At 37.5% G+C, this 15,280-nt stretch overlaps 1 protein-coding gene across 3 annotated transcripts in view; it reads left to right on the top strand.

The window, feature by feature from the left end:
* The window catches only part of LOC105422335 (nephrin), a 194,161-nt gene that overhangs the window by 49,161 nt on the left and 129,720 nt on the right, over positions 1-15,280 (top strand). For all 3 annotated transcript variants that reach the window (XR_016138043.1, XM_089071342.1, XM_089071341.1), the window contains exon 4: positions 5,976-6,181. Coding sequence is in view for 2 of the 3 variants with exons in the window: in XM_089071342.1 (XP_088927468.1) it covers positions 5,976-6,181 (206 nt within the window). In the remaining variant the exon portion in view is untranslated. The remainder of the gene's footprint in view (positions 1-5,975; positions 6,182-15,280) is intronic.

Genomic DNA, 15,280 nt, shown 5'->3' with positions numbered 1-15,280 from the left:
TTGAATTTATTTATTTGCGGGCATAGAATCGGTCTGCACGCTGTCAAGCTGCGACTGCATAAAGTGCGAATACAGGGGACTCCACCCTTTCGGGTTGCGGGCAGCGCGCTTGCACGGCGCGATCGATCGTTCGCTCACGGCTTTCGAGCGAGCTTTTTCCACGATCGCTGGATTGTCGAGAGCTATCGGAAACTCGCTCACGAGCCGGGCCGAATCTCGATTTTCCGCTCGAATATCAGCTAGTATGTAGCGCAGTACCTGCAGTACTTGCGCGATTTAATGCGCAGTGGCATACACGGGGAACCATGGTGAAGCGGCCGCCATTTGCGGCTGTGTAATCGGATATTATATTCGTCGATCGGATTGATATCTCTGTCCCATTATGCCGCGGCATGAATCCCATTTGAAAGAATAATGACGGAACGCGGTGATATTTGAATAGAGGGATAACGGTGGCGATAGGTCGACTACTGAGCGAGCGGGTTCGGTCGGCAAAGGGCCAGAGGTGGACAATGGCAGAAATACGGCGAAACGCAAAAGGATTGAAATAAGCGCCGCGGCATTTTTTCCCCTGGCCAACGGCCGTTTCAAGCGGATCAGAATCGGTTGGACACGAGGAACCGCGCGACGAAACTGCAAAATGTCCGAATCCGAAAATGTCCAGGTCCTATCGAAGTCGTTACGCCGAGATCGGTAAAGCCCGCTTTGTAACTGAACGCGACCAATCATTCGATGTAGGTAAGCCCCCCGCAGGCGGATCGAAATATACTACAAAGCTGTTCTCTTTTGCGAAAAATTTATTTTTTCCTTTTCTCGGTAAATCGCAGTGACGTAAGCTCACCGACGCGGTATGGGTCGTCGAAATAGGTAACTCGATCGATATTACTGGTCTTGCGAATTAAAATTTGTAATAATAAATGTTGTAAATTGCATTATAATTTTTATCATTGGAGTTTTATCGATAGAAAAGTTGGAGAAGCGTAAAATAAATTTTTATATTTCTCATAAGGCCGATAAATTTGAATATGACAGAAAGCTGAAAGCAGATTCTTCATATACATATATCTTTCTTATATACAATCCTGTAATTGATTACGTTTTCTTTATTTAGATTTTCATAGCGACGATTCTTAACAGTGCGCATTCTAGATAACGATAAAGTGCAACCGCGTTATCAAGCGACTTAAACAGTTTCCGCGATCCCCCGGAGACCGGTTGGTACATATTTTATCGTGGATTTATCGAGGGATTTATTTAATGCTTCATCCCGCGCAGTGTAATCTGCATGAGAGAAGCCGACGGTGAGGGTGGTGCTCGTCTCCGGCTTGCACATCCGCTGCAATTAAAAATCATTTTATCATCGTCGTCCGGGAGGACTTCCGCAACTAATGCGAAGCATAACGAGGTTGTCCCCGGGAAAATCACATTTCTTCCGAATGGAAACACGCACGGGCACGGATTTCATGAACAACGACGGAAATCAGCGAGACGATCCCATTTTACGCTAACACATCACTCGATACGTCGTTTTGTGGTGTATTAACTCTTCACTCTTTTTATTTATCCGCTAAATACTGGGTACAATTTGCGAATTATTGCGGATACAATAAGAGCGTATAAAAATAATATTTATACAAAAATAAAAAAAAAACTTTTGATAAAGCAAACATAAATATAGAATTTTAACGTAGCAATACTAAATTCTTATAAGTTGCAAAACTGAGAAAAAAAGTTAACGATTCAATTGAATTTTTGCTGACGAAAAATTATCTTGAAACGTAGCAAGAGATACACGTCTTAAAATACTTGCCAAAGATTTATGTTAAGGCTTAAAAAATTTAATAATTGTATGTAATTTGTTATATTTCTTATGCAAATCTATTATAGTGAACATTAAAAAACGTTGTGAAGAGAAGAGGGAAGAGATAAAACCCGTCGTACAATATTCCTATTAAAGAAAAATAAATTATGAAGATGAATATATTCACATCCCTTGAAGAAAAATTTAATATTTTATAATATTCTATACACTGCTTGCTACAAATCCGGCAGGAACTTGCGAACTCACCCGAAAATACGAGATGCGTATTCCCGCAATTAAAAATAATTTTATCATTGTCATCGCCGTGACAGCGCGCGAAGTTAGCGAGGGAAAATATTCCTCGTTAAAAAAGGGAATGAGATCAGTATCGAAGCGAACTTGAAGGGCTTGGGAAGAAATGGTTGTGAGGAATGGGTCAGCGAAGGTAACGGAAGGGAGAATCGGGGGAGAAAGGGGAGAAACGTGGCGACGCCGTCTGCAATTACAATGCCTTAATTTTATGCGCGAAGTTAAGCTCCTTTTAAGAGTCCCGAGAGTGGTTAAGTCCCCCTTACGACTCACCCTCCAGGCTCCTCCGCGCAACATTCGTTTTCGCCCAACATCACCCGTATTCATGGAGACCTTCTTTTAGACCAGTGGTGCCGGCTTCCGGGCAGGATCCAGCGATTATTTTAATTTGTTTAGGCGCCATCTGCCACTTTCATTCCATTTTCTATCTGTCTTTTCATCCTATTTCAGTTCTTTCCACCCTCTTATTACCCCTCGTCCTCATTTACGGATTAAAAGTTCGCTGTCTAATCTTGCGAAAATCCCAATGGAAACTCGCATCGACGGTATTAAAAACATAAAGATATGATAAAATAAAGATTAATATTACAATATATTTTTTGGGATTAAAAGGATGTTTTATTACAGTATCTTTTATTATTCATAATAAAGATTTATGTTTTTCTTTTAATAAATTAATGATAAATCCTTAATGGTTAATTACAATTGTGATTATTTTAAATATATAGAAATAGTTCCGCAGAAATGGAAACAAAAGTTATAAAATATTACAATATAAATTTAATCACAGATAAATTATAAATAGAACATCTTTGCGTATATAAAACATATTTGACATAACTTTTGGAAAAGGCCTTTTCATATTAAATTTTAGAGATTTTTATTTCTCGAAATACTCGTAATAAAAGCATGTAACAATTCGGAGAAAATCTTCATCGATGAACAATAAATATTTTTCAGATAGAATTAATAATACAGTTTTGACAATTTGAACATGAAACAAATGAAAAATTTCTCAGTTAAAGTGCATGACAAAATTCATGCGAGCGTGACGTGCTTTATTACTCGCAATTGCTGTTTTCGACGGTACTAATGAATTGTTGACAGTATTAATTAAAATTTCACCGAATGATAATTATTTGAAAAATGCCTGTGACATATTTTGAAACACGACAAAATTCCGAGAATTACAATCATAATTATTTACATATTAATTTTCGTTAATCAGCAAAATTTTCCCGACATATTAATTTACACATACACTAACTGTTTAAAAAATACATTCTTCACTTTATAATAATGCACGATTTGTATAATTGTATATTTACATGTAGACATTTTATACGCGCAGATTATAATATTCTCCCGTAACTTTTCATTTCACGATAACAGATTTGTTCATAAAACAAATCGTTTTTCATAATTTTTGTTATCTTTTTAAATATATAGTTTATAATTTATTTTTTGATATGATTGAAATGTAAATGTATATTTATATATATTTTGTGAGCTGAAAAAAGCTTTAACGAAATAAAACTATATAAATGAATTGTTATTCGGGAAAACGTGAGTTTAGTGTTCTATATTTTGTGAAATTATGAAGTGATATCCAATAAAATTAAATTTAACTAATATAAACAATTAAAATTAAATCTTGTTTAGCCTTGGATGATTAAATTAATAACTTTTAACAGAAACGTATGTAAAATATGAATTTTTAACAAAAATGTATGTAAAACGTATAGCTCTCACTTGTAAATTTACAATATTTATTTCAATATGATATGAATCTTTTAGATCTGAATAATTCGTATTTCTTTTTTAATTTTATACATATAAATGTACATATAATAAACAGTAATTATTGAAAATATTAATTTTTTACAAAAATAATATTATATGATAAATTTAAAAAAATTTTTTTAATTTAAAAATATATTTAAAAATTAAAAAGAAATAACGTTTTATAAAAAGTAAAATCATATTTTTTTTCAACATTCTATTCGAAACAAAATGATTCGATATAGCTATATGCGGTGTCGTGCTTTTCAACATCGTTCCGCTGGCAACGTTCGCTTTCACGCTTAATTATCTACACGACACAACGTGGCCGACTTTCGCAAATAAAATTTCCCGCAAGGGATTTACTCGCTCGGCCTCGGAGAGCAGCCGTCCGTTGCAATTAGACCTTTTTACCGTCGACGTGTGTTCGTGGATCCCTTAAATTTCACGTAGACTGCATAAATCATGGGAGAGAAGCTCGACGAGCGGATTAGCGCCGAGAGTTGCGCCGTGTCGCGCCGGTAAATTTGCGGATCGCCCGCTCGTCGAGTCATCGTGCTCATTAAAAACCAATCCAATTTGTCTTGGCAACCGCAAGGATCTCGATGAGGGCAACGCCGAAACTTCGGCGTCGACGCCTCAGGCGACGATCGACGGTGCGAACGTCTTATTGTGCCAACTTCGTCCGCCGCCAACTCCGTCGCTCGATTAGACTTACGAACTTACGTTCGAGCACCTTCGTTGATAATTGAAGACACGTACGAGAAGCAGGATGCACCTGCGTTACAGATTGATTCTCGAATCATGGAAATACAGTGTATCTCTTGGTCTTTGAGAATAAGGGAAAATATTTCGTACGCGTAATAATAAGCAGACGAGCACGTTTTGGAAACACAATCTAACATCTTCGTGTTTAAAAGTACCGAGACCTAATTTATTTATTGATATGCTGAAATCTTTATGATGTAGATTTTTTTTTTTTTTTTAAAGAAATAGAGCGAATTTGAAGGAGTAAATAAATTAGAGAGAAATAAATCGGGTTATATACTGTCGTCTGTACTCGCGGATTATCCGCTCAGATCATAACGAACACTATAGCACGCGGCCGTCTCCTCTTTCAGTAAGACCCTAATACCACCTCCAGAAAGCTCTGACCTGGGAAGTAAGGGGTTATCTGACTCTCTCGGTCGAGTGCACTTCTCCTGGTCTGTATTGGTGGGTCTTCTTGAGCTCAGGCGACTTCGAGGGGAATAGGAGAGAGAGCTTCACCTCTCGCGGGCTCCTCGACTATGACGAATTGCAAAAGTTCGGTGAAAAATTGGCCGAAGCCAAGATAAGAGCGGCCAGGGTGTATTGTGCATCGTACTTCGGTCGTCGGCCATTCGTTCCTTCGCTGGCCGACTTAACCCGCATTATTTAGCCCGGGGGCGGGCCCTCTCCCCCTCGGCCTCTCCGCTCGTTCCCCCTTTTTCCGGGCCGCGCAAGGAAAGATTTTAAAATAACTTCGTCCCCGGGGGGAAAGTTTCCGTCGAGCTGACAAATGCGAGTATCGTGTGGCGGACGGCGTCGCGAGCTACGCGACTTGGCGTCGCGATTTGCGACACGCGAAACTGCGGTATTTAACTCCGCGGGCGGCGGACAATATTTCGCGGCGGTAATCCTGTGATTTGTATGCACGGCCCGAGGACACTCCTTGCCGAGCCCGCCAGACGAGGTATATCAGTCGCAAACAGACTCTCCTCCCCCCTCCCCCGTAAATGCAACGTGCGATGCACTTACGATAAGAAACTCGCTTTGGAATCTTTTGCGTTATATTAAATCAACGGCGTAAATCTTTTCTATACCGCTCGGCTTTCTCACGGAATTGGGAGCAATGGCAGCAATTCAAAGTATACGGGTCGATCTATTTCTTCCTTACTCCAATTCGATATATCGATTCTTCTATAATTCTATGAAGGGTTCCTGGGCTAAAACAAAATTGTCGAGATTTAAATAACCTTTAACCTGATATCATTATAGAACAAACATAATAATCAAATCCTCGAATTATTTTACTAACATATTTTTACAATTGGTGTTGCAGTTACGACGCGAGAAGTCGACAGTTCGGAAAGGCGAAATTGTGGAGTGCCGCGCATTTTTGGGGCCACCGGGCGTCTTTTCGTGCAAGCCCGCCGGCGCAGCTGACAGTTCAGGACCTTCGACAAAGTGACGAGGGTGTCTACAGATGCAGAGTCGACTTCCGAAACTCACCGACAAGAAACTTGAAAGTTAATCTCACCGTTATCAGTAAGTACATCGATCTTGTCTTAATTGACAAGTGTCTCGTCAGAATAACATGCGAGACATTTATGCTATTAGTGAAATAATAGATTTATAATACCGGACAGTATATGTATATTTTATTCGTACTAATTGCAATTAATTTCGGCATTTGATTCCAATTTGGAATTTGTGGCATAACTCGCTCGTGATAACTATTATGGATACATATGCAAATGAAAAGCGCGTGCAACAATTTTCTCATGGCGATTTTACATTTCAAAAAGTTGGTATGGGAAGATAGACTTTTTAGAAAAAAAACTTAAATTAAACTTGAAATTCATTCAATTTTTGCACAAAGCTGTTCGCATTCTTTTTTGTATGATTATGCATTGCAAAATTTTTTATTAGCCTCGCAAAATAGTCTATTTATTGAATAGTTATTATTGTTAAAAAGTGTATTTGATAGTTGTTATTAAATTGTAAAAGGAAAACTTATGGGAAATTATATTGAGCATTAATTCAGTTGTCGGTATCCGGAATACGATAACGTGACAGTCACAGTTAGCAATTTGCCGAACAACCACGATAGCAGCCACGATATTATCGCATCTGTTCGAGATGAAAGCTACGGACAGGCAACTTCCTTCTAGCGATATAAATCGCAAGTTATTGACTGGTAGTTTTTATTTTGTGACATGACTTGATCTTTTCGCGGAAAACTGTTTTCTGATTCTCTATAAACATGACAAAAGAGTTTCCACTCTTTGCATCAATTTTCCAAATATATTTGTCAAACTGACACACATAACGGAAATATAATTGTCAATATCGATATAAAAAGACGCATTGTGTGTGCACGTGTACGACCGTCACGGTTTACTGGCGTTCGCGATGGAACAGTCAGTCGCCATAGTAGTCGTGACCATCAGGACAGACGAGAGCTACGAATGGACACTCCTCCTTAATAATATAAATCTCGAGATCTGGACTCGGCGGCCGTCTTCCTTCTCAAGAGTGGAAACTTGAACTTTTCTCGCGGAACTAGTTCGAGGCTCGTTAAACTTTCACAAAATTGCGCTCGACGGAGGAAACTCGGCGGCGATCGTCGTTGCGATTGGGCAAGCCGATCTCAAGAATGGTCGTTAATCCAAAATCGAGCGACCACTCGTACAATCAGCGGACCATTGAAAGTGATCCTCTGTAAACGATCGTACCGAGAGTCGATTGGCCGGCTCGTCTGTAGTTTGATTCGCTCTTTCGTTGACGTGACTCGTTAAATCGTCAAGTCGAATCTCTTTGATAACAAAACTCCGGGTTTATTTGCAAAGTCGTCGGTAATCGTGAATTTGTTCGTTTGCGTAATAATCATCATGATTTGACTCAATCTAGATTTAACGCCATTCTAGATTTGCGTGAAATTGTATCTGAAGGTACAATGAAAAAGTGATAAAAATAAAAAACTATATTGATAATTGCAATTATTACATTTGGTAAATTTATTTGATTGGGGTAAATTTATTTGAACATAATTCATTTATCCGAGGAAAAAAAAGGAGATACTTTTTTATTATTAATCGGTGAATCAATCAGTTCTTTGTATAATCGGTACATCTCTCATTTTCGAATACGTTTTAATTTAAATAATAACGATGACGCAGTATCAAATTTACGAATAAATTTCCATTTGGTATAAAATATTACTTCTCTCTCCCTTTTCGCGTGGAAACAGATAAAGCTTTTTCTTTTATTTCTCCTATTTTCCGGGTGAATAACATTTTTATTTAAATAATGGTGAACTGTGTCTTGCATAATGCATCGGATTTTGTTATAAAATGGAAATATAAGCAAAATCTGCTGATATTGATAATATTGAAATATTTGTTTTTTAGCATTATGAAATTTATAAACAGAAGAGTAGCGTGATTTTGGATAAAAAATTTTTTATTATATTAACTAACTTTGTTTTATTGATGTTTCTGCTTACATTGACATGTATACATTACAACTATTTCATATTTTGTTTTACTTTGTAATACCGTGAAACTATTTTTGATGAAGCGATGTAAATTCCAAGCTGCAATAAGCTTTTATATTACAGCTGAAGTAACAGCGTGTTGTAATGTTATTTCATTTTGTGTAAAATAATCGCCATCGCGTCTATAACGCGACCAACTTGATGGCGCGGAATGGATATCACAATGCAATAATTAATACTCGATGCCAAATCGATGCGAGATACGCGTCAACCGTATAGAAAGTTTAATTTTCACTTTATAGAAAGTTATGCAACAGCGTTTCGCGTTTCCATAATGGCGAATAATATTATCCGGTGTATAGGCGAAATCAAACGTAATTACCACACGCGCGTTCATGAATAATCGCTGAAAGTATTGAAAATGTTTAAATAGAAGCTTGGAGAAATAAATGGGATATTAATGTTTAAATAGTCGCGCGGAGATCGACATACATTGAACGGACAATATGTTCATTATTTCCATTTTATTACAAAATATTTAGCTTTATAGTAAATAATTTTTATAAACATTTTGGACAAATGTTTTCTTATTGTTGCGATTAAAGCGAAGTTCTTTGACAAAATTATGATTTTAAATTAACAAGTTGCTATGTAAATCTACCCTTTGGTCCGCCAGCTTCTTATCTACCATAATGGCGGGACATTTTGTTCCTCAAAGTCCGCTATCCCTAATAGGTGATTTACAACTTCGTCCTATAGAGTTTCATGGCAACTCCGATCGTTGACAGTGCGTATTCGCCATGCCGGTTTTGCCGTGCAGCCGAACCGGAAGTTCGAGAGACGTCTTCTGGAAAGTGCCGAAAGTGACAAGATGGGCTTGTCGTTCTTGTCTCTTAATAGAGTCAGAGCAATATCTCGTCGGTCTCCAAGGAGGAACTCTCGATGGTGCATCGTAGCGAAAAGCTTTCACGAAATACCTAACCCAATTTAACCCTATCGATTGGCCATTAAGTTAATATAAAATGCAAGTTATTTCATGCTTATTTCATGCTTTGTTTGGATGAGAAGAGACGAGATTTTAGATGAGTTGTTTTTTCTAAAATCTTTCTTTGCAAACGAATTTGCATTTATTAAAGTGGATATAATAAAATCATACGTGGTGTAAAATAATTGCGCTATATATTTGGTGATGCGGATGAAGATCAAATGAAATTGTTAAATAAAATTTATTTAAAAAATAACTGTGAAACGCAACAATTTTATAAAAACAGTGTATAATTTTTTCATTCTGAAAAAATAAAAACAGCTTTTAAATGCCCAAAATTTTTTTATTTGTAACGTAATTTAAAGTATCGAGTAATGCTATCTGTAAAAATCTTTCTGCTTTTATTTAAAACAGTTTTTTTTTTAGTTTTTGCATATTTATTAATACGAAGAATATAAAAACGTTAATATTATCATTGTTCATCATTCACGTCATTAAAAGAAACTTTTTCAGAAGGTCTCAATATATCATTCTCTTTTTAATTTATCTCATCTCATCTGTCAAATTTTTCCCATCTATTTGGACATTAGGGACATTAACTCATAAACTTCAATTTTCAGTCAAAGAAAATTAATCGATCAGTTAGAGGTGTTACACTAAAGGATTGGCCTGGTTTGTCGAATAAATGCGCTTCTCAATGAACGTGAAGGTCGTGTCAGAATCAAGTGATTCAAAATCATCGGTGCTGTTTTCTTTTAATCAGAACTCGGCCGAGCGTCGCGCAACGATCCGGCTCGTTGCGCGTCGCTAACTTAAACAATCTGCCTTCGTTGTTGGTGCCCGAGTGTCCGGGTATCCCAAACTCCAGTTTCCGCGAGTCCAGGCGGGAGGAACGTAATCGAATAGGGATATATCTCGCAGGCGAAAGGCCATCGGCATCGAAACGCCGCGGAGCTTCGTTTTACGCTCCGACGCGCGCGAGCGCCGCGTCCGTCGGAACTCGGGTTAATTCCGCACCACTTCAACATAGAGAGAGAGAGAGGCAAGCAACAGACATTACGATGGTGTATGTACCGCATCTACATATATATGCATCTACATTTGTGTGCGTGGAAGGAAGGAGCTCAGGATCCGTGTGCACCTCGACTGTGTATATCCGCTCCCGAAGCGAAAATTGAAACAATCCTATCATGACTAAACCCATTGACGCGATATCCGGCGCTTATGTTCCATTCTCTCTTTCTCTCGCTTTTTATCTTTTTTTTTTACCCTTTTCCTTTACGTCATCCACTAATTATCTTTTGAATCTTTATTTTCGCGTTTCCCATGAATCGCTTTATCTCTCTATCTCTATCTCTCTCTCTCTCTCTCTCTCTCTCTCTCTCTCTCTCTTTCTCTCCTTCTCTTTGTTCGTTCTCTTTAAGTGTGTCATATCATTTTCAGTATTCGCCACTTTCAGGTTTGCTTATTAAAAAAGTTCTTTTTATAAGCCAAAAATAAACTAGCCCGCTCGCGTTTAAGATGTTTCCCGATGTATCGCGCATCGTACTTTCCGTCATCGCGCTTCCCTGTCGTCGCAATTGTGTTGCAATTTTCCTATCGCAAAACTCCGAATCGTTAGCTCATTGGATAAAGGAGACGCATACCCCAAGGAACCCAAGACGTCGTCGCTGAAACTTGGGAACAAAAGCTGCTCGGGTGTTGAGACTCATGCTAATCCGATTAGGATTTACTTTAGATTTTGACGAGCGCTGGATCTCCTTCTACGCGCACCTCGGGGATGCCTAATCGCCGCTTACGGCCAAATTAGTTTCGTACTATATCTCGCTCTCTGTCTTACCTACTTTGGCCACTTATTTAACGTACGGCCGTGTTGGCCTTTATCCATTTAATTGATCGTTTAATAGTTGTCTTTCCGTTGTGTGATGTATGTGCGCGTGTGATGATGGTGGTAGTGGTGGTGGTGGTGGTGGTGGTGGTATGTGTGCGTGCGTGCGCATATCTCATTAATCATCTATTATGTGAAAAATGTGTATAATCAATAATTGAGGCCATACTTAAATTAATTATTCTCTCGTATAAGTAATATAAAAATTTGTGATCGAATAAATTGAAAAATTGTTATTTTATAATTAATTTATAAATTACACATTAATTTGTATAATATTTAATTTTTATATTTTAATATTTTTATATTAATATTTTAATTTTTTTTTTTTTACAGTTTTGAATACGAAATACGCGCGTTGAATTAAATTAAAGATGACAGTATTAATCTCGCGAATTTTGCGGTCGTTTGCATTCCTGAACAAATGTCTGGGTTCTTTCAATCCTTCTCATCTGTGAGCTCTCGCAAAGCTATAAATAGATAGACCCTGTAATCCTGAATGCATTGCTTCAGAGAATTGCGTTAGAATTGCGTCTCGTCAAGCCAAATGGTACTGCGTGATTTCCTGAAATCGATACTTCACGCTGGATATCCTTGTTTAAGTCCTTTTATCGGTGATTACTTGTCAGCTTTCAAGAAGAAAGAGTGACATGGTGCCACTCAAGAGGGTTGAAAATATCCGATACTGCCAAAGGCATCCCAAAAACCGGCTTTGTCATCCTTGATCTCCTTCCTCATTTTTTTCACGAGTGACGTGCATCTCATTATCGGAAAGAGAAAATAATCGAGCCCGTCTATATCTAATTTCGTTGAAGATGTTACTTTTGAAGGCGAATATCGCACGCGAAATTTTATAACAAAAATTAGTACGATGATAATGTTATTTGTCAAACTGTAGTAATAGACGCTTAAGCAAAAACAATCAACCATTTAAAGTGTGACTTTTATAATATAATATATTAATCAGGTTTTGTTCAAATAAAAATTCTCTAGAATATCGAAATGAGGAGAATCTTACGGATTGTACATTTATTTTTAGCTATCCATAGAAAATGCATCGCTCACCGACGTACTTCCCAACGCTCATGCAGGGGAATTAACGGAGGATAACGTTTTTAAACTCGCTTCCGCCGTCAAAGCCTTTTCTTTCGAGTTTGCCCTTCTTCGAGCGCTCCGTGCTCGATAAACGGGTACAGCCATCTCTTCCCCGACTGTTTTTCTTCTCGAACGCATCCGGGATCCGGAATCTTTCATGAAAATTAAATACCGCGAGAGCTTGAGGATGATGGATATATCCCGCGAACGACGTTCCACGTCGCTCCTATCTCTTGCCTTCCGCGGCTGGAAGGGATGAGGGGAGGGGCGGGGCAGCGAGAAAGGGTGGCATTCGCCCCGAATAGAAAGAACGAAGCCGGGCGGACACATTCTGAAATTTAGTATGACGGAACGGGCAAGCTCGTATTTTATCGTTAGCAGATTCCATAGAAAATTCAGAGCTCCGCTGCGACTCGGGCGCGGCTCGACCGTCATTTCCCATCGGGTCGAGTCTCCCACGGTTCCTCGCTCGTGTTCTCCTCTGCTCTTCTCCGTCTGCTGCTGGCAAAACGAGCATTTGCCCGAAATATTTTTCCTTTCTCTCACGAAACGCGTTTTCATTTGCGAGAACGCTGCTAAGAAGTCTCTTTTCCCACGCAACACAATACACCGCGCTTAGATAGCTTGCTTAGTAACTTGGCGAACGCGGTTTCGCTCCACTATTAATTTATACAACTAATGACGGGGAATATTTGTCAAACTGTAGTAAACAAGCCAAACGAGCATACAGTTATTAATTTATTGCAACTTAAATCACTTATCATGTGCTATTACTACTCATCGTAGACGTTAAGAAAATATTCTTTGATCCATCTGGGACAGAACCCATGAACATTTGACGAGATCACAATCTGTAACAACTTTGTAAGTTTTACTTTAAATATCCTCGTAATTAATGTTTAAATTAAGTTTCTGTCAAAGTGAAGTCCGTTGAATTTAAAAACGGCATTTATCCGCTTAAAGCTTAACTCGCCAAATATGTCCTTAACGTAATTAGTGATGTCAAATACTCGCGTACATCTTGGAAAAATTTTTCAGAAGGGGAAACTTCTGTGCAAAATTCACAAAGAGAGTGATACCACGAGACTTTTGATAAGCGTATATTATCCGCCGATGCGTTCTTTTCGAATCTTGCAGATTTATCGCAGCCATGATTCGTTGTTACATGATAATAAAAACGTACGTTCAGCAGAGTCGATGCAGTTCCGTGTCCGCAGACTGATGCGATCCGGAAAGTTTCTCTCAAAGCGGAAAACGCGACTCGGCCGAGCGGACGAGAAGGGACATAAAAGAAGGAAAGATGGCGGAAGTTTGCCTCGGTCTCGCGGTTAGGTGCGATTCTAAAAAAATCATGAATCAGAGATGAAACGAGCCTCAATAATGGATCGTCCAATCCGAAAACTTCGCCGCCGGACAGGTCTGAAGGATGATGGCGGATCCGCGTGAAACTTGTGCCACAGAAGTGCAGAACTTGGCTCTTCTACGACATGTTACAGCTTTTATTACGGAAAGTAACGACCGAGCACGATGCATTTTTTATCTTTTTCATAAAGAAAATTCAAGGTATTATTTTCACAATTATATAAATTTTTTTTAAATTAAAATAGAAAATTTCTAGAATATTTTATGGATCACTTTTTTCACATAAATTTTTTTCTGTTAAATAATATCGTTTTATAGAAATTTTATAATTTTATGTAATGCTTTATGTATATATATTATTGCTTCATTATGAGCGTAATATTTGGTTGACGTTAGAAAAACTTCGCAAAATTTTGAATATAATATTTGCGAAAATAACGAGCCGATCTTTCGTCTTCTTTTGCACTGCAAAAACAGTACGACGCTCATTAGTCGCAAGAAGTTTCACAGATTTCAAAGTATCCTGTTTTCTAAGGAAACCTCACGATCACCCATTGCGAGGAACGTTGACCGCTTAAAGAGCAGAAAACGAACGCGACGAAGACTTACGCTGCCATATTACGCTTCCTTCGTCGTATGAAATCAAATATATTTGCAATCTTCTCGTGAAAAGTCCGCGGAAAGCTAACGGGCGATGGAAAACTCTCGTTGCATGAGTCGAAACTTGCGCGGCGTTGTATTGCGGCTCATATATATTGCGTTTCGTTTAACGCAAGAAAAATAGTAAATGGGTCGCTGTTCTTTCTTGTAAAAACAATCTAAAGCGTCGCTCGACTCTTGTTTAATGTGAGAAAAGTTATAATTGCGAGCGAATTTTTTCTTTTTGCAAATTATATCTTTTTTGGTGCTTTTTTGAACATTTGCAACTTGAAAACAATTAATCGTTACATTTTTATTCACCCCAATAATTGTTATTTAACAGAATGAGATTTAATTGCTTTGAGGATTTTAATTTTAAATTCTCAAGGAAAATTAAAAACTTAATAATAGCTATTTCATACGGATTTTAATATTCATTTAATATAATTCTTACGATAATCTTTATTTGGAATAATATACCGACGATTTTATTTTTAATAAAAATATAAATATGAAACTCAAATGCTTTTATGATTTTATTAAATATTACAATATTATTACACTTAATACTTTTTTATTAATTTTATTAAACAATATTATTACACGTATCTTAATACTTTTTTTATTAATTTTCTGTTTTCGAGATAGAAATTTTCGAAAATGAAACAGTTTTATGATATATATATATATATATATATATATTCTTTTCTCTTAAATTTACAAATTTTACATGCAAACAAAAATAGCAAAATATACAAATATACAAATATTTAACAAGGTTTATAAATTAAAGTGACAAATTTAGATATATTACAAATACATTCTATTGCAAATTTATTTTTCAAGTTGAATTTTATTTTATTTTTAAAACCGCAGCATCCGAGAAAGGAGCGGAATTCTATCATACGAGAAAATATCACGATATTCGAACAGACACCGCGAGACTAGAGAAGCTGTCCATCACTCTCACGACGAGCATCTCCATTTCCATATCCTTTGTTGCTCCTTCGATATTTTTTATCCACCTCTTGACCCACGTTTTGAATCGTCCGTTTTACAGAGGTTCCCAATCCTATTCTGATCAGATCAGTCAAGTTAAGGATAACACGAATCGATAGCTTTTTTCGATAAAAATTTATACGTTTGTTTTTGTAAGAAATTCTGTTGGAGTAGAAAACC

Source organism: Pogonomyrmex barbatus, unplaced genomic scaffold, assembly GCF_055798465.1.
Source record: "Pogonomyrmex barbatus isolate J1 unplaced genomic scaffold, ASM5579846v1 scaffold11, whole genome shotgun sequence".
NCBI lineage: Eukaryota > Metazoa > Arthropoda > Insecta > Hymenoptera > Formicidae > Pogonomyrmex > Pogonomyrmex barbatus.
This window is presented reverse-complemented; position numbering and strand designations above follow the sequence as displayed.